This window comes from Hipposideros armiger, unplaced genomic scaffold, assembly GCF_001890085.2.
Source record: "Hipposideros armiger isolate ML-2016 unplaced genomic scaffold, ASM189008v1 scaffold_628, whole genome shotgun sequence".
NCBI lineage: Eukaryota > Metazoa > Chordata > Mammalia > Chiroptera > Hipposideridae > Hipposideros > Hipposideros armiger.
In genome coordinates this window covers 601,551-620,914 of record NW_017731978.1, presented here as the reverse complement: position 1 = coordinate 620,914, position 19,364 = coordinate 601,551, and the positions used below count along the sequence as shown (strand labels likewise).

Below are 19,364 nucleotides of genomic sequence, written 5' to 3'. Positions count from 1 at the left end.
ACACAAGGGGTACAGGAGAGGGGACCCAGCCCAGGTGAGAGCCAGGAAGGAAAGGATGTCCATGCTGAGACTTCAAGGAGAGGCTGGAGTTAGGCAGGCGCAGGGAGTGGGTGAGGCAGGCACCAGGCAGAGGGAGTGGAGTGAGAAAAGGCCTGGCAGCCAGAGATCACAGATAACTGGGGAACGGAAAGCCATCAGTGTGGTCAGAGCCCAAAGGGCCAGCTAGGATTGTGGTGAGAAGTGAGGCTGGGGAGCAAGAGGGCCGAGCCAGCTCATGAGGGACGCACAGCTTCTGGGATGCTACTGTCCATTTCACAGTGGAGAACTTGAGACGTCAAGGTGAAAATGACTTGCCCAAGGTCACAACAGCTGGTTGGACGCCACTGAAAGCTAGAGAAAAAGTTCAGCAGGGAGATGTCACTGACCTGCAGGCGTCCAGAGTAGAGCTGCAGGAGAAGGTGGTCAGCTGGGCCTGCTGCCAGGAGAAGCAGGCCTTCGGGCTGGGGTGTGGAGAACTGCAGCTGTAGGTCTATGTTGGTCAGAACTGGGGCCACAAGCACCTGGAGGTGGTTCTCGCCGAAGAAGGAGGCTGTGTGAGAGAGGGTGCTGTGGTCAAGGCTCAGACCCTGCCTGGAGGAGGAGAGGTACTGCAGAGTGGGTGGGTGGGCTGCGGGGAGGGGCTTCATGATGGTGGACCCTCACGGCTCTCCTATGTGGTGCTGTCCAATGGACCTCAGCCAGACCCTGACACCTGCTGGGTCCTGGCACTAGAAGGCATGGCCTCGCCTTGTGTCCAGCCCAGATTTGGCCTCTGAAGGAGGCCTGACCCAGCAATTCCAAGCAACTCAGTTCTCCCCCTTGGAGGTTCCTGGGGCCAGGGCTCCTGCCAGCAATGGCTCTCTTTTCCCGAGTCCCAGTGGAAACTCCATCCTGGATCTGACCCCTCCCTGGCTCAAAGGGAACCCTGGTGTGATCACTTGCCTGGTGGTCACAAACGCCACGACTGGAGTTCCAGAACAACCTTTACCCCAAACTGATTCTCATTCAAGTTCCTTCTCCTGAGTGCCCTTACACTTTGGCTCCTGGGCCACGCTTCCCATGCCATGCCCCACCTCCGTGGGTTGGCTAGGGCTCTGGCTGGGGCCTGGTGGAGGGGCTGTCACGCAGCCCACCCATCCCTGCTTTTCTCTTGGGCCATGCTCCCAGCTGCCTATGGGGGTGGCAGAGACAGCTTGTTGGCCTGAGTCCACTGAGGAGCAAAGGCTCTGAAGCCAGATACAAACCACATGCAGTGCTGGACCCCAAATGGGCCCAAACTTCCTCCATCATCCCATATTGTGTCCTGCTGTAGAGCTATTAATGGTCTCTGGAGAGCAGTCAGGTCCCACCCCATTGTTTCCACCATGACAAGGGAGTCAGGGATGACAACAGCTGAGCTTTCTCCAGGCCTGGGTCTGAGGCTGAAGACAAGGTCTGGAGGGGCTGGGAGTCTGCTGGGCAGACCAACGGACCTCCCAAGGCAGCAGGGGTTTCCCAGGGTTAGTGGTCACTGTGCAGAGCCCCATACTGGGACATCTCCTTTTTTTTTTTTTTTTTAAGAATTTATTGGGGAATTGGGGGAGGGGGACAGCATTGGGGAATCAGGGAAGGGGAACAGACAACTTGCTGTCCTTTTGTTCTTCAGTCTAGTTGTGGAGGACATAGCTTCACTGGCTCATGTTGGTATTATCATTGCGCTTTTCCTGGGTGAGGCAGTCGCTCGCCGGCCATTGGATGGCTGCTCGCAGCAGCTCACGGCAGCTCACAAAAGTGCACACCAGCTGCTGGCCAGCCCCACTGCTAGCCTACGCCGTCGCCGGCGACTCTCAGCAGCCCAGCTCCAGGTTGAGCTGTTGTTCACCACCTTAGTAGAGGGCGCAATGTCACTGGCCCTCATATGTGGGATCCGAACCCAGGCCCTGCTGCTCAGAGCTCGTGCTCCCAAGTCAACTCCTAACCAACGCGCCACTCGGCCGGCCCTGGGACACCCCCTCTTTTTAAGTTGCCACCTCCTTCCAGGCAGTTTCCCCAAATTAGCCTTTCTTGACCTCTAACCTGCTGCCACAATTTCCAGTCCGTTCCTTTGTGGAGATTAAGGCCAAATATAACCTTGACTATGTCCCCAGACATCCAAAGCTGGGGCTGGGGGCAGGCAGGAATGGGTTACAAAGATGATTCATCCCTACTGGGCTTCCCTGAAATCCTGCGTGAGAGATTAAAGGCTGATGGCCTTGATAGGGATGATGTGGCACCAGCCGCATATCTGCTGGTCCCCCGCCAGCCTGAGTCAGCTGACATGTGCCTGAGAAAGTGGCCACTGGAGGGGTCTGAGGCCTGCGTGCACTGAGGGCAGCCAGCACCACCGAGGGCTGTCCAAGAAAGACGTGCTCTTCCTCTGGGCTGAACCGACATCCTCGCGAGTCATCTCTGCTTGCCAGCACTTGCTGGCAACACCAGAACCTTGTCTGAGCAGCAACCTTGACTCAGACAGGAACTGAAAAACCATCTGGGTGGGCACAGCCCAGTTGGCCCAGCAGACCTAAGCCAGTGAGGGACAGCCCAGGGGACTGGCAGGTGGCGGGCGCCCACGGGGCGACTTATCTGCAAGGACAGTGATTCTAAAGAACAAAAGCACACTACACTGAGGGCAGCCACAGCACAGAGTGGTCCCTGCAGGGCACAGCCACCCCTGTGGCCGGCTGGAGCTCATGGCAGCTGGCAAGAGCTGATTGTTAAAATTGTAGGGATTCTGTGAGCCAGATGCTGTTGACCAGTGAGAATACTTATACCGTGGAAAGAGGCCAATACTCCAAATCAGGGCTCCCTCTCTTCTAGAGAGCCTGTTGCTAAACATTTACCTGCCTACCACCCACAGGGAGAGGGCCCATCTCCCTCCTCTGTGTGGGAGTGAGCCCACACACCCATCCGTATTCCCTTTTGCTAAAGGTGGAGGTAAATCTGTCAGGGCATGGTCAGGCTCAGGGCTCTGTACCAGGCAGGAACTGAAGTAGATGGCTGGCTCTAACCACTGAGCCACCTGTCTCCAGTACCCCTCCAGCGGAAAGGGCAGCAGCCTGTTTGGCCTGGTTCTCCAGGCCAGAGTGGCGGTGGTGGGGAGGGGGGCAGCAGGAAGCAGAGGTACTTTCCAGAGGGGCTGGGGTTTGAATGGGCTCATTGAGGGGCTGGGCCCTGCTGTTTCCGGTGGGGCCAGGCGGGGAAGGGCTCACACAAGCAGTCTTGTGCTGCTGGGAGTGCACAGGCCAGGCAGCTTCCCCACCCAACTGCCCCAACAGAAGCCTCTAAGGCCTTGCTGGCCAGGATTTTGGAAACTCTGACAGCGCCCCTCCCCTCCTCCCCCCTTCAGGGTCTCCTTCTTCTGCCCCTCTTACTGTCTTTAATGGGCTGCAGTTGCAAGAACGCAGAATCCATGTCCTGGGGGGCAGTCGGAGAGGTGCTTTGAATGGACAGGGGACAAAGGATAAAGAAGTAATGAGCTAGGAGTCAATCAATTCCAGAGGGCTTCCTGGGGGAGGTGAGGGTGGTGTAGAGGGGCAGAAAGGAAGGAGAACGAGCAGTCTCAGAAGGTAGCAAGGACCAGTGAGAGACTGGCAGGGATATATAGTCTCTGGAAAGTTGAAGACAGAGGAGTAGAGGGAAAGGTAACACAGACCAAGCTGAGCTTAGTGGCCTGATGGGGTGCCGGGTGGTGGGGGAGAAGAGGAGGCATTAGCACTGCTTAGAGACCTGCCCTTTACTCTCCTGGGTCAAGAACACCCACGATTTATCCAAACAGCAGCTCAGGCCTGTAGCAGCTGCAGAAGGGCCCAGTGCAGGCCTCCAGATCACCATTTTGTAAAATAAGCACCCCTCCCCATCCCTTCCTCTTCTTGTCCGTGGGGGTTAGCCCTAGAGGTCCCTCCGGTCCGGGGGTCTGCTGTCTAACATTGGTGTGCAGAGGGTTCATGTTGTGGGCTGCCTGGGTGGTGTCAAGCCTTAAGCATGGGGGGAGCGAGATGCCCCAGGGGGTCTGGGGACAAGTGGGGGATCAGGAAGAGTGCCGCGCGTCTGGGGTACTCTGCCTGGGAGAAGGTATACAGGCGAGTGTCCAAGGCTATGTAGATGTGTATTTGCACGTGTGTGCAAGTGTGTGGGTGGCTGCTGGGGGTGTGTTTTGGGTTTGCGTAAGGCTGTGTGTTTGTGCATGTGCATGTGTGTGGGCCGAGAGATGCCAGGACAGAGCAGCAATTGTGCCCAGGCCTGTCCTGCCCCTCAGTACCCACCCGCCATGACTTGGCTCGGCCTGGCTCCATGAAAGGGGCCCTGTGTTCCTGGAGGGTTCCTGCCCCTCCTGCCCAATGCCCATCCACCCAAGAGGTTTGCTGAAGGTGGGGAAGGCCCACGGAGTTCCACCCTTCCTGCCCACAAACAGGGTGCTGCTGTCTGGGCCCAGGGCTGGGTGGCTCTGACTCTCTTCCTGAGACGAAGGCTGGGAGCACAGAAAGAGCCTGTCCTTCCCCACCAGCCCTTCTCACATGGGAAGGGGAAGCTTAGGCCAAGCAAGCCACCCTCCGGCAGGGCACGGCCTAGGTAGGTGTCTCCTGGCTCCCTGGGTGTACTCCTAGTACATTTACGAGTGGAGACCTGGTCCCTGCCCCTGAGGAACTGCAAAACACAAGTCTTACTTCCATCACTATGTCCAAGTCTCTGCCTGTCAATAGGCTCTTAGGAGAAGTGATCACCATGTGGGGAGTATATCTGCTCATCAGGCTCTCCAACCCCTCCCAGGCTAGCCAGGGGCAGATCTCAAGCATGGGTGCCTTTCCAGCCTGAGGAGTGCTGCAGACCCTGCTACTTCTGAGTCCTCAGAGCCCTTGGGCTAGACCGTCTCTCTCCCTGGCTTTGTCTCTATCCTGTCCTGGCCACTCAGCCACTCTGCTGCCTGTCTCTACCTCTGCTTCTCCTCATCTCTCCCTATCTTTGTTTTTGCCTCCCCTCTTCCCTCTGCTCCATCCTGACTATAACTGGGAGCACCGCCCTTGCCCTAGAACAGTATAGAGAGCCTGGCTCGGGGCCTCTTGCCTCCGCAGCCCTGGGTCCACACTCCCTGTGATGGGTTCCACACACAAGGTTCTCTGTAGCCCTGCCTACAGTAGGGGACTTGGCTTCCACTCCTCAGCCAGAAAACTGGAAGCCCCAGAGGAGAAACAATTGGACAGAGAGAAGCAGAAAGCCTGCAGTCACGGCCCTGCCACCTGTCTGAGCCTCACCCACCTGGGCACCCCCACCCCACTGCACTCCCTGGCAATCCATCTCTGTGTGCCCGTTCCCGCCACATTCCTGGTAGCCTGGGGGCAGCCAGGCAGCCCTGGAGCCAGCATGCGTCATGGGCAGCAGCAGCATTCCTGGGTGTCTGCTGCAGCCTGACTTTATAAGGGAGAAAGTTTGGGAGCTCAGAGCTGCTGGGTAGCATGGCTGGTGAGGAGTGCCTGGGTTCACAGTCGAGGGTGGGCGGTGGGAGCCTTGCACATGTGTATGTTCCGGGGGTACACCCAGTGGTACTGAGACAGAGCAGGAGCTAAGAGCTGGATGTGGGGTGAGAAGGCAGGGCCATATTCATTCATTCATTGACTCATTCATTCATTCATTCATTCATAAATACAATACTGCAGTGATGGGGATGGAGAAGAGGAATCAATCAACCTGGGAGAGCCAGAAAAACTGAGGATGGGAAATAAAGACCCCCCCCCACCCCCACATCCACAAAGACTGAACTCAGGGATCCAGGCTGAGGTCTGAGGAAGGAGATGGAGGAGGAAAAACCCAAGAGAGACAGAGAAGGCAGGATGGTGGCAGTTAGCCTGCTGCTGTAGACAGGAGTGAGGAGGGTGAGGAGGGAGCACCCTGCCGGCCAGATGGGGCAGGAGGGGGTCCTGCTCTGGGTGAAGCTGGACTCCTCCATCATAGCCCCTTGGGCTTTGGCACCAGGTCTAGGGCGGAACAGGGTGAGGTTGGGAAAGTCCCCCTGAAGGAGTCTGAGGGGCTGTGGGTTGGGGTGTTCTGGGAGGGCCAAGGTAGGGAGGAAGGGCCCTCTGTCTTCCCTCATGGGGACGTGTGTGGGTGGCCCTGTGTGAGAGCAGGGATGGGCCAGGTGCCCCTCCCCTGCAGCCGGGCCCTCCCTGAGGTCACTAGGCCCTCTGAGCCTCAGGCCAGATTCCCAGCACACTGCCCCCAAGCCAGGGGACCTCTGAGGAGGCTGGGGTGAAAAGTTCCCTCTGATTTAGAGCCCGGTGGGGCTGATGTATCCTATGCTGTCCCCTCCCACTGCAGAGCTGGGAGAGCAAATACGCTGATATGAGAACTCAGTCCCAGAGAGCACTGCAGATCCCTGCACCCCTCACAGTGGGTGGCTGGGGAGGCTGCGGTGTAGTGGGCCCCGTCTGGCTCTGGATACTGGACCGTGACCCTCCCCGGCCATACCCACCTCCCCAGGCTCCTGGGCAAGGAAGAAGCTGTCATTGTCTATTCAGGCGATTGCATGTCCTACAGCTCCCCCCAGGCTCAGTCCTCCCAAACTTTAACTTTCCCCCATGCCTGTTATCTCCTAAGGTAACATGGGGCAAGGTTTCAGGGCCAGACCAAAGGGATAACGTAACCTGCCTGTGGTGGTAACACTGGAGTGGCAAGAGCCAAGGCTAGATGACTCACCACCTGCCAGGGCTGGCTGCCTGGGAGATGCTCACGTACCTGCAGACCTGTGGTGCTCACTACCTACATCCCTGATTCCAGACAGAGTCCCTAACCCAGGGCCATCCTAGCGCCTGCTGACCACCTGCCCTGAAAGCTACAGCCATAGGAACAACAGTAGGTTCGTTCAAAGTCACAGGGAACTGAAAACAGCAGCCACCCCTCTCAGGAGACAACAGCTTGTCCCAGGGAGCGGGAACGTCAGGCCCCTGCACTCATGGGCACATCTCAACACTACAGAGACTTCAGCTGGGGTCAATGTGGCTCTATCCTCCTTGCTTTGAGAACTCTTGAGCCACAAGACTTACTCTAAGGGTACTTGACCTTGTCTTTCGTTGCCAGGCCAAGGAGGCCAGGGCAGAACAACAGCTTCCTCAGCTATTGGCTGAGCCCTGACCCTGGTCACAGGCCTCAGCTACGGGTCCTCTAACCAAATGCCTGGAGGCCACCCGTGTGAGGGGCATACACTGGGGAACATGTCCAATTTAGGGACCCCTCTGGAACGGGAGTACCCCTGCAGAGGAAGCAAGGGACCAGTGGGGTGGGAGCTGCTGGGCTTCGTCCACAGACGCAGACGGGGCAGGGCTGGTGCCCTGGGCTCCCAGCCATGTATCCCTACCCTGTGGCCACGTGGGGCACAGAGGAAGTGGGAGGGAAAATGAGAGGTTTTGCTGGAAGCAGCAGCCCAGAGTCCACCCAGGCTGGGAGGCTGGGGCCGCAGGAAGCAGGGCCCTCAGTGGAGTCTTTGTGGAGGCCCTACCCTTCCTTAGGCCTGAGGCATGGAGGGGTGGGGCTCCTGTGGCTTGGAGCAATCTGAGAGGCTCTCCCTTGTCTTGTAATTTTCCTCCTTACACAGGGAGGATTTCCAGGCCGTCTTCCATATCCCCTTCCCCCTGGCTTTCCTGGCCCTGGAGGAAACGTGGGACCCTCGTCTCAGTGGGGGAGGCTGAGGTAGAGGTTCTGGAGGATAGAAACAGAGTGAGGGGCCTTGCCTGGCATTGGGCCTGCCAGCCGCCATCCCCAGCAGGGTCCCTGTGAGGCCGCTCCCATTTTACAGGTCAGGAAACTGAGGCGAGGAGGGCAGTCACCAGCGCTGGGGCCTCAAGACGAGCAGCGGGCAGCTCCCCAGCACAATTCAAGCCCCTGTGGGTGTGGCTCCTGAGCTGGGTGCTGTGGTACCAGGGGCAGCGTGTGTGTGCACAGAAGGGGTGTGTTGGTTGCTCCATGTGCCTTGGAAGTGGAGCATCTGCCTGGGTGTGAGGGCTGGCCCCCTGCCTGGGGAAGACGCACTTTTTCCCTTCCTGTCCTTGGGGCTCCCTCTTTCAGGGTTGGAGGAGTGGAAGGAGGAGGGAGCAAGGAAGGGGGACATTTGCTTTCCATGGGTGGTTTGGCAGCTGGCCTCTCCCAGCGTGGCTAGATAGGGTCTGGCTCTAGGGCTGGTGGATCAGGGAGGGAACTTCTTTAGAGCTGGCTGAAGATAGCATGTTCCAGAAACCAGTGATAAGTGCAGGCCATGCCCTTTGGGGTCTTAGAGGTCAGCAAAGAGGCTAGAGAGGCAGGAGCTGTGGGCTCCACTGAGGGTGTGAAGCCTGCCCCCAGGACGCTGACGGGCCAGCACCTCTAGGGCAGAATCCAGGGCTGGAAGCTTGCTGTTAATCTCGTCTCCCCTCTGCTCTGGAATGAGAAACTGCTGAGGACAGGCTGTTGGGGAGGTGTCTTAGGGTTTGGAGACAGAGTTTGTGAGCTGGGACCCGGGGACATTGGAAGCCATGATTGTTGGTCTGGACAGAGGCCTGGACCAATTTGGCCCAGCTTGTGCTCAAAAGGATGCGTGCCTTGGAGAAGCCACTGCTATCTGCCTCAGTTCTCCCATCTGAAATATAGGAAAGGGGGATGGGATGACCCCCCAGACAGGTCCCATGTGCAGGAGACTGGGGGCATCCATCAGAGGAACACCCTCCCTCCCCCGGAACACACACACACACACACACACACACACACACACACACACACACACACACACACACACACCACTCAGAGCCACATGCTGCCATACTCTCTCTGGCCTCAGTTTTTCAATGTGTGAATGGGGACCTGGATAGGGTGACTGATACACATACCTGGTCCCTGGTCAGCTCAGCCCAGCCCAGCCCAGCCCAGCAGGAAGTGGCTGATGGAGAGGTGTGGTCACTAGAGTGGGTACAACAGAGCCACCTCTGGTCTAAGGGGCCACAGTCCCAGCCAGCCTGTAAGATCTTGAGGACAGGGCCCCGGGCCTATGTCCTGGGCCCAGGGTATCTGTCATCCAGGAGGACCATCCACACGTGCTGACGGAGGAAGCATACAGGGCTACATGGAGGTAGCACCTGGCTCATATGAGAGCTTTTCTGTCGGCAGAGCTGACAGCAAACAGCAGCGGCGAGTTCCTGCCCTGGTGGTGTGTTGGCAGGAAGGGGTGGCCTGGAAGGGTGGACCGCAACCTCAGTGTCCTTGCTGGTAGCCTCTGTGCTAAGCAGGTGCACCAGAGCTCCTCAAACAGATCCAGCCCTCACAGGCCCTGCTGCTCTTGGCACAGTGCGGTTCCTGTCCAGCACCCCACTAACCCTCCAGCCCGGAGGCATCACTGAGCTGTGCCCACCTACCGCACTCCCTGGCCCATCTCTCTTCCCTGTTCTCAGGTACCCCTTCTGTGCAATGATACCCACATCTCTGTCTCTGGCACCAACTCTGCAGGGCTCTGGGCCCACTTGCCAATGCTCCCTGGACATCTACACATGGAAACCCTGAGGAACCTCCAAACCCAAGCCCACCCATCTCAGGCCAGAGTCAGTGTGATCTTTCCCCCAACCTACTCTCCATCCAGTGAAAGTCCCACCACCCACCCACTGCTGGGCAGAAATCTGAAAGTCATTTCGGACATTCTCCCTCCTTCCCCCCCCAAGTGCCACCCATCCAGCCCCTAAATTCTCCTTCAGATTCATCTCTCCCTCTCACTCCTCCCAGCCATCTCACAGGGCAGATGCCCACCATCCCCCGGTAGCTTAACAAATTTCCTGCCTCGTTTTGCTCACAGTGGCCAGTTAACCTAAAATGAAAGTCACTCCACCGCTCTCCCTTGCCTGGAAGCCTCCAAAGGCTCGCCATTGCCCCCCAGTCAAGCCCCAGCCCTCCAGCGTGGCACTGATGCAAGGTGCAGGGTGACCTTGACCCTATCCCACAGGCTCTCCTGTGCCCCTCCCTGAATATCCCACATGCCATCCTCACCACACCATGGGCTATTTTACACCCACACCTGTCAGGTCCCCACTCCTGACCTCCGCTCAGGGTCTTCTACCTGGGGAGCTCTTCTTCTCTGCCTGTGACATGCCCTCCTGCCCCTTCAGGAAAGAGGTCCTCCCCACTCTTCCCCACAGCTCCTCTGCATTGGGGGTGCAAAGACACTCAACTGCGGCCTGGGGAGCTGTGTCCCTGTCACCTTTCTCCATTAATACTGTGAGTCTTGGCCTGGTGAAGGGAGATGGGAAGAAAGGAGGGAGGGGCCCAACGAGGCGAGAGGGGCAGCCACATTCTCTAGCTGGCTGCTGGGGGGGGGTCATCTGAGGCTGGCGCAGCTCTCCCCAACCTGTCTCACTGCCAGCCTTCTTTCCAGGGACCCTCTGCCCTCCAGGAACCCAACGCCCAGAGACAGGGGGCTGGGACAATGTCTGGGGCAGGGTAGGGACTGCCCCAGGCAGGGAGTGCTTTTCTGGGCCTGTGGTGACAGAGTCTGGTGCTTGTTTTTAAAGAAAATAGAATCAGAGCCCCTATTTATAGCTGGAGGCCATAGCCACAGACAGGAGATGGATGGGGTTTGAGGCTGTGCAGGGGCTGAGAGGTGGGGCCTCCCAGGCCCCTTACCCCCCTTTCTCATCCGCCAGAAAGTGCCTGTGGGATCTTGACATTCCCTGGGACAGGATGTAGCTGTGCTTTGGGACAGGGGAAGGAGGGGACTTGGGTGAGGGGGATGGAAACTTTCTCTCTGGATTGATCCCTGGGTCCCAGAGTCCCCGTGGTAATGGGTGGAGGTGAGGTGTGTCATGTCTACGGGAAAGGCAGAGGAGGGCCTGTGGAGGGTGTGGGTGCCAGCTGCAGAAGGAGCACTCTGGACTGCTACCAGGACTGGGTAAAGAAAGGAAGGAGAACACAGCAGGGCCAGAGAGAGGGGGCCAAGAGAGCCAGAGAGAGAAACTGGTGGGGGGGCGGAGGATCTGCAACCCAGCTAACCCTGGGAGTAAGTAGAGAAGGACATAGAGGAAAGCAAGGGAAGATAGGAAGTGGGGCTTCTGTCCGTCTTCCTGGTGCTCTGGGTAGAGTGGTCACAGTCTCAGTTGGATCCAGTGAGGAAGGGCAGGAGTTAGGCATCTCTGTGGCCTTCACCACAGAAAGCCAGGCCATGCCCACGCCAACCCCCAGGGCCCAGGGCCTGGCGACCCTTTCTGTTCCTGGCAATCTCAGGGTGAGAGGTCCAGGCCTACGTGGAGGCAAAGAAATGCTGTGGGGACATGGGTGATGCAGACGGGCTTTGTCGCCAAGATCCCTGAAGGGCTATCCAGGGCAGACGGGGCAAGGCAGTGCCAGGACCGTTGGGGACAGGCCTGGGCTCTGGGTTGCGAGAGGATAAGTTCCGCAGGCCTGGAGGGGCTACAACCTGAGGCTCTGCCCTGAACTCATACCTGCTGCCAGCCTCCATTCAGACTCCTTCCTTGGTTGGGCCACTGGGGGCTGTACTCTGGGGCATGTGTCATGGAGCCATAGCCACAACTAGTGACTCAGAGAGTTAAAAAAAGGAGCAGCTTCAAGTGGTGACTCAACTGGCTCTGGAGGGCTGGGTGGGTCTAGCTGGTACAAGATGGGGTGGTCTGGGTTTATTTTTGGCAGGGTGGGGCTGGGGCCAGGGGGTGGACGATGGGAACCGGGGGTGGAAGATGGGAACCGGGGGTGGAGAGGAGCTGCTACTTTCATTCGGGGAGAGCCCCAGGATTCTGTGTCACAGAGGAGAGCAGTTTCCCAATGCCAGGTAGCTCTGGCAGGCTGGGCCATCTCCCAGCCAGTCCCGGGCCCAGCCTACCCTGCTGTGTGGCCCAGGACGAGCATCTGGCTCTCTCTGGACAGAAGTAGAGTCCCCTGTCCTGTCCCCAAGAGGCCCGAGCTTAGAATTTTAGACCTGACCTTGGAGACTGAAGATCCTATCCAGATGCCCAGAGAGGGACAGAGGTCTGCCTAAGGCCACACAGGAGGGCCCAGTATCCCACAAAAGGGCTACATAGCCCGCTCAGGTCCTTACAACATCTCCTCTGCCCCAGGGCTGTCAACAGTTGGAGGGACAGGCCCCCATCTAAGTACAGAAGTCCCCCCTTATCCGTGGTTTCGCTTTCTGCAGCTTCAGTTACCTGTGGTTAACCGTGGTCTGAAAATGTTAAATGAAAATTTCAGAAATAATTCATAAGGTTGAAATTGCGCACCATTCTGAGTAGCGTGATAAATCATCCCTTTGCCCAGCGTCTCCACACTGTATATGTTCCCTGCCTATTAGTCACTGAGTAGCTGGCTCGGTGACCAGGTCCAGCACTGCAGGAGTGCAGTGCTTGTGTCCAAGTCACCCTTATTTTACTTAATAATGGCCTCGAAGTTCAAGACCACAGATACTGGCAATTTGGATAAGCCAAATTTTTTGGTTTCCCAGTGCATATAAGAGTTATGTTTACACTATACTGTAGTCTATTAAATATGCAATAGCGTTGTGTCTAAAAAATGTACATACCTTAATTGAAATATATTTTATTGCTAAAAATGCTATCCATAATATGAAAAATGGCACCGACAGATTTGTTTGACACAGGGTTGCCACAAACTTTCAACGTGTAAAAAACACGCAGTATCTGTGAAGCACAATAACGAACTATGCCTGTATAGGAAAAAAACAGTGTATTCAGGGTTCGGTGCTATCTGCATCCACTGGGGGTCTTGGAATGTATCCTCTGAGGATAGGAGTGTCCCTCCAGTTGGCACTTCCCTAGGCTGCTCACTTCCTGAGACACTTCCCCTCACCTCCACCACCTCTGATCTCACACATATAGGGACTCCTCACCAACACCCGGATGGCTCCAAGCAGCCCAGGCAGAGAGGGTTCCCCACTCCTTCAGTGTGGGTCCTGCTCCCCCTGCCACAGCCTCTATTGCTTGAGTAGTGGTAACAGCTCATGGGACTGGCAGTTGAGCCACCTCCCCACCCTGGCCTCCTGCCCTACCTCTGGGCAACCGGAGGGGCGGGAGGGGGCAGGTGTGTGGGGGAAGACAGGCGTCTAGACTTCCTTCTGTAGGAGGGCCTTGTGCCTGTTCCTTCTCTTCGTCCCCACCCATCTGCTCCCGGGACAGGTCTGAGTTTCATTTGGTCATTCGTTCAGTACACATGTCCTGCACTCCAGCTCAATGATATCCATCCAAGGGGCTATTAGGCTTTGGGGCAGGCAGGGCCAGGAGGGGCTGACCGGTTTGTCCTCACAGTGGCGGCAGGGAGGTGGATGGGGGGGACGGGACTGTGGGCCTCAGCCCAGTGGGTCAGTCAGATGCAGATGCCCTCTTCCCCCTTTCTGAAGGGTCCTGGGCAGGCTGGCAGCAGCAGGCTGATAGCTCCCTTAGGAGCCCATTTCCCCTTTTCCACGTCACCTTGTCCCACACAGACCCTCTCACAGGGCCACCTCATCCAATCCCTGGCCTTGGAACCTTTCTCAAATATTTCTAAGCAGGAGCCCCCATTTTGCTGGGACTGACCCACTCCAGAAGGGGTAGTAACAACAGAGTACAGTAGCCTCGGGAGCATGCACCTGGTGACATTTACTCTGGGCAAAGGGCTAAATCCCCAGGCATGGAGGAGGCAGGAATTACTCATCCCCACTTTAGAGAGGACAAAACTGAGGCTCAGAAAGGCTGAGTCATTGCCCAAGGTCATGTACTGAGTGGTGGGGTAGAATACTAAGCTCTCTGACGCCGTGCTCCTTACCATCACGTGCCTGGCCTCCTCCCTACCTCAGCCCCGTACAGGTTCCCAGAGCTGAGGACTCACAGTGAGAAAGGTGGGGCCTGGGTCAGAACCGAGGGTAGAAGGGGAGCTCACTTCCAGCTTCTCCAAGACACTCCAAAAGGGGGACTCGCTCCTTCGCTGACCACAGTGGGAGTGTGTATGTGCCTGTGGCCTGCCTGGCTGGCCTCCAGCGGCAGGAGAACGGGCCCCAGCCACTGCATAACGGAAGGGAAGGGGGACGGTGTCGTGGGAATCAGCCTCCTGGGCCCACTGATATTTATAGCTGCCCCCTCCTGAAATGTGGGTGGGAGGGGGGTTGCTCTTAGGTGGGAACAGAAGTTGATCTCCGCTCCCCAGCCCTCTCTATGACCCCAGAGAGCAGGCTGGCCCAGGCCAGAGGCCCTGCTCTGGCAGTAGAGCTGGGGGCTGTGTCTCCTGAGTTGGGTAGGGTTTTCCCCCAGGACTTCTGGCTCAGGGGCTGGACACTCTCCTTGCTAGGCCCTGAGCCAGACTGCTGAGCAGCACTGTGTGTATGTGTGTGTCTACGTGTGCGGGCGCGCGCACACTCCTATTGGGCGTCACACTGATGGAGGTTATGGACCAGGGGGCAGAGGCCTGGTGAGGGTAGGGGGAAAAAGGCCCGTAACCCCATAGGGATGGAGAGCAAGGAAGGCCCCAGGATGGGGGCAGGCCAGGCTGTGGGCCTCAAAAGTCAACGGTTAGAAAGGCTCCCAGGGGTGGGGCTGGAGCTGGGCCTTGAAGGATGGAGAGGAAAAGGGGAGACCAGCTGCGGAGACCAGGTTGGGCAACAGTGGAAGGGTGACAGTGGTTATGGAGTGTTACCTGATGGCCTAGTTCGTCAGCTAGGCTGTGGGGCCCAGGATCGCCTTGAAAGTGGAGGCGGATGATATATTGGGGGGAGGGCCCAGCACAGTCATGGCGCCTTTGGGCCTGCAAGCAGTTGGCACCATGGGGCTCCTGCCTGTCTAGATACTTAGGAATGTCCTGTTTGGCTCCAGGAGGGGCAGGAGAGGCCAGGCCACCAAGCCTGGCTCGGGGGAAGCTCCCTGCCTTTGGGCTTCAGACTGCTCCACCTGGGGAAGGACAGACTCCAGGGACCCTTGGTATCAATCAGGATCTGCATTCTCTGAAAGCCAAGTTCTTCCTTGTATCTGACCTGAATCTCCCCTGCTCTCAGTATGTTTTAACTGAAAGTAATTCATTGGTTTTCAAGACTTTTTTTTTTGTTGTTCGAGCCATAGAACACTTTATCAAGAACAAAACCGCTATCTATAAACATGTTCATGGAGCTGTTATGAGGCAAATGGGGCAGGGCAAGCATCCTATATTCTGTTACGGGAATGTAAATCCCAGGAGCACCTCGGGGACAGTCTGCAAACTCTTGATTGGCTCAGTGACCTATATGCCCCTTTGTGGGATCCATCCTTTGTGGGCAGCAAGTGAGTAGAGACCCCGGAGAAAAGCAGATGGGAGGTCTGCCCTCGGGGAGCTGCTGGTCCTGTGGGCAAGGCCACACCCCAAACAGGGTACAAGGACAGAGACCCTGTTAAGTACTTGCTGGGACTGAGGAAGTAGTTGTCCCTCTCTGGGCCCTGGTTTCCCTATGGACCATGGGGGTTGGTGGGGAGTCTCAGTAGCAAGTTCTGGGAGGGGAGGCAGGCTTGCTGACCCACTGTGGCAGTTAAGCTACGAGAGACACACATTGAAACGGTTTAGCATGAGCGGTGGCGGGAGGCCTGGCAGTCAGCTCCTCTGTAGGCTGGGCAGGGCCGGCAGGGCGTGGGCAGGAGCTGAGCGGGAAGAAGGAATGGTGGACAGGACAGGCACTGTCCGAACATGGGTGAGCCAGGCTGCCAAGCCGCCTTGCCAGCAGCCCCAGGCCAACTACTTTACATCTAAGACACATGTGCCTTCATGTGCCATCCAGCTGTCCGAGGAGGAGTAGGGGGCTTTCCTGAAGAGGATTTGCTTGTGCTGTGAGAAAGTGGGGAGGGTTTGGAGAGGGAGGGCTGGAGAGGCATGGGGAGATGGAAACAGAGATCTGGGGCCTTAGCGAGCTTTCTCTCCCCTGAAGACCTGTCTCTCTCCCCTGCTGGGGGGCCTGAGCCCGCTGGTGGGTAGCTGCCCACGTGGCCTGGTCTAGGAAAGTCAGCTGTTGTTGGGGTGAGTGAGAACATCATGGCTTGTGTGTCCAAAGGGTGACCTGAGGCCAGTCCCTCCTGTTCTTTGAGCCTCAGTTTCCTCAACTATGAAATGGGAATGTTTCTTGACTGGAAGGGCTCTGAGGCTGCAGGGCAACAGCAGAGGGTGTCACTGGAGGCAGGAGCCCTGTTATAATGCAGATCCATTTTCTCCCTTGTTTGTAGTTATAGACCTTCCTGAGAAATGGGGAGAGCTAGAAGCTCCTACCCTAGGGAGGATCCCAGGACAAAACTGTTCATGCCAATTGAGTTCATTCAACATTACTCCTACACATTCAGTCATAATGGTAACACAGTGCTTCTGAAACTCAGCCTATGCTTACACTAGAGAAAGAGCCTGATTAGAAGGCTCTACAGAACTGGACATCCAGAACTGGACAGGGGGCATGCTGGAAGCCAAAGGGGAGCTGGATGGGGACAGGTGGTGAAGGAGTCCAGGGGACCAGGGAGGGAGCAGGCTCTAGTCCTAGACCCAAAGGCCCCCTAGTTCATTTCCTTCTGACACCAAATAGGAGCCACAGCTCAGCATCGCGCCCCTGCTCCCACCCTGTCCTCACCTCCTTCCCCCCAGGCACCAGCCAGCCCAGATCTGTGAGACACGGGTTTGGATTTCTAGGTAGGGAGGCAGCAGACACCCTGGGCCCCTGGCCCCAGCTACCTACCCAGGTCTGTGAGCGTGGTTTGGCTGCATGGCTGTGTGTACTCAAGTGCGAGTCCACATCTGTGTGCATCAGTGAGTGTGTGCGTCAGGGCTATTTCCAACTCCCCCGCCCCTGCCGGCCCCCTCTTAGGCAGCACGCCCAGTTCCCAGATGGAGCCTATATACTTCCTCTGAGAACTCCCCACACGCCCCATTCCCCTCCTAGCCAATGCCAGCCCAGCCTCACCTGGCCCACCTGGCATGGCCCCCTCCTGGATCCCCCAGGCAGCTGCACTGAAAGGCCCTTCTTGTCCTGCCCAGGCAGGCGGGGTAACATTGGGAGGGGATCTCAGTTATACTTGGTTCTGGAACAGCTTTTCCAGAGTCTGGGTGGGCTGAGCCAAGGGCCCTGGACCTGCCCTGCCCCAGAGGCCCAGGCAGCATGCACGTGATCAGAGGCTATCTACAGCATCACTGGTCCCCCGCAGACCACTCACCAGAATCTGCCTGGCTCAATTCCTTGCACCTGATAAGATACCCCATTAGTTCAGAGCCCCCACTCAGGTTACACAAGAACCCTCCCTACCAGGTACTCCTGCCTGAGTCCCACCCACTTCAGTCCCTCGCCTTCTGCCTTTCAAAGTCAGCTATGCCAGGCCAGCGGGCAAATGCAGGAGCCACTGGCCCTACATGCTCTATGCTGACTCCCACCTCCTGATTTTGCCATCTTCACATCTCCAGTTCAAACCCAACACCCCCCAATGCTTGTCACTCTGCTGAGGACTTCCCATAGTGCTCAGAAGGAGCTGGACATCACACTTATCATCCGCACTGTCACAGTGCCCCAAGCTTAGCCCCCATGCAGCTCCCTCGAAGCAGGACCCCAAGCTCTTCCTGGGCAGCTGGGCTTCTCTGTGGAACTTAGAGCACTTTGCTTCCTCCCTAGGGCCCTCAGTGTCCCTGTCTGTACAATGGAAGCTGGATCCAGATGGTTTCCAAGGGTGCTTGACTCTCAGGTCCCATGAGCTGGATGCTCTGCAATGCTGATGAGTGCAGGGAGAGCATCCCAGTATGCCTCACTCTGGTAACCAGACCTTGAGGGCCTCTAGGGTCAGGGGTGTCCAGGCGCGATGGCAGTGACACCTTCCTCAGGTAGGGTCTGCCCTTATTGCAGAGATCAGGACAGGGAGCTAAGCCAGGCATGGTGACAGAGATGGGTTGTTGGAGGGGAGCTCTGCCTGGGAGGGAGGGAGGATACCAGCTCGCCCACCCCCAGCCATTTTCAAATCCTTCCTAAAGGCAGGGATTGGCTTAACATTATAAAGCCCCATGGGTACCATGCCCCGCTCCCCTCTGAAACCAACAGGGCATAGGCAATGGGCTGCATTTTGCCATTTAAGGTTTCTGTGCCCCAGAGCAACGGCTTTTCCTGGCTTGTGCTCAAAATGTGCCTCGTAGCTGGGCTGCTGGCCTTCCTATCTCAACATCCCTCTGCTCAGACTCACCTCAGGGCCTTTGCTCCTGCCCCTGCCTGGAGTGCTGACCCTTGCCCATCCTCTAAGGCTTGGCTCAAAGACCACCGAGGCCCCACCCTACTTTGCCTCTGGATTTCTCTTCTCCATACTCTTCATCTTGATCTTTGCTAACATGATAGGAGTTGCTGTTTGCGTTTTTTTTTGTTGTTGTTGGTTTTTTTTGTTTTTGTTTTTAGCTGAGCCATCCTGTCACTTGTTGGCAGCTCAGCGGCAGCTCAGCGGCAGCTCAGCTCTGGCCCATGTGGGAATCGAACCGGCAACCCTGTTGCTCAGAGCTCGCACTCTTGAGCAAGCTCTTAACCAGCTGAGCCACTCGGCTGGTCCTTGTTTGCGTTTTAATTTGCTTTTCTGCCTCCTGAATGAGTTCAAGCTCAGCCCATGCATTTCTGTGCACTCCTCATTGCCTAGCACGGTGCTTACTCATTGTCAATGCTGAAGAGATTTTCAGAGGGGCTCTCAGTTGAAGCCCAAGGAGGTGGGGGTGCTGCAATCTTTCCCTTGGCTGGAGGCTGGGGGCTATATAAGCAGACCTCCCCAGTCACCTCGGATGTCCCCTTCCCAGCTTTCTAGAGCCCTAGCCCATCATCTAGCCCTGAGATCCCTGGGGATGCGAACAGGGAGCCTGGGGATACAGGTCTGACTCACCCCAGTGGGGAGTCCTCCCCTGACTCATTTTCCTTCTGGGTACCTCGTGATACTGTCCATTAGCACTGGCTTCCCCATCTGATGGGGAGAAGGGTGTGGCCTGGCCCCTGCAAGGGCGACTCAGGCCGTTCCCCTGCTCAGAGTTGCTCCTGGGAATGGTCCTGAAAGCTGTAGGCTGAAGACTGATTCATATATGGGTAGTAATGCCTGATGGGCCCTGAGGCCAGTTTTTATGGCATAACTAGACCATGCCTAACTCAAGGAAGAATACTGCAATGGTGGGATTTCTGGCATTGTGACAGAGAGGGGACACATCCAATCATCTCTCGGAAAGCAAACTGTCATTCAGTCTCTGCTGGGGTGAATCACCAATGCCTGGGACAGGGAGGTGTGGCAGGTGTTGCCCAGGGCTGTCTGAGGGAGAGGCCCCTGCAGTGGCACAGGATGCGGAGGGACACCAGTGCTGCCTCTAGGAAGCTG

General features: G+C 57.1%; 1 protein-coding gene across 1 annotated transcript in view; it reads right to left on the bottom strand.

Annotated features, from left to right (window-relative positions):
* Positions 1-19,364, bottom strand: part of CSPG4 (chondroitin sulfate proteoglycan 4) — a 36,724-nt gene that overhangs the window by 16,533 nt on the left and 827 nt on the right. Inside the window, exon 2 of the mRNA XM_019625468.1 lies at positions 426-589. Coding sequence (XP_019481013.1) covers positions 426-589 — 164 coding nt within the window. The remainder of the gene's footprint in view (positions 1-425; positions 590-19,364) is intronic.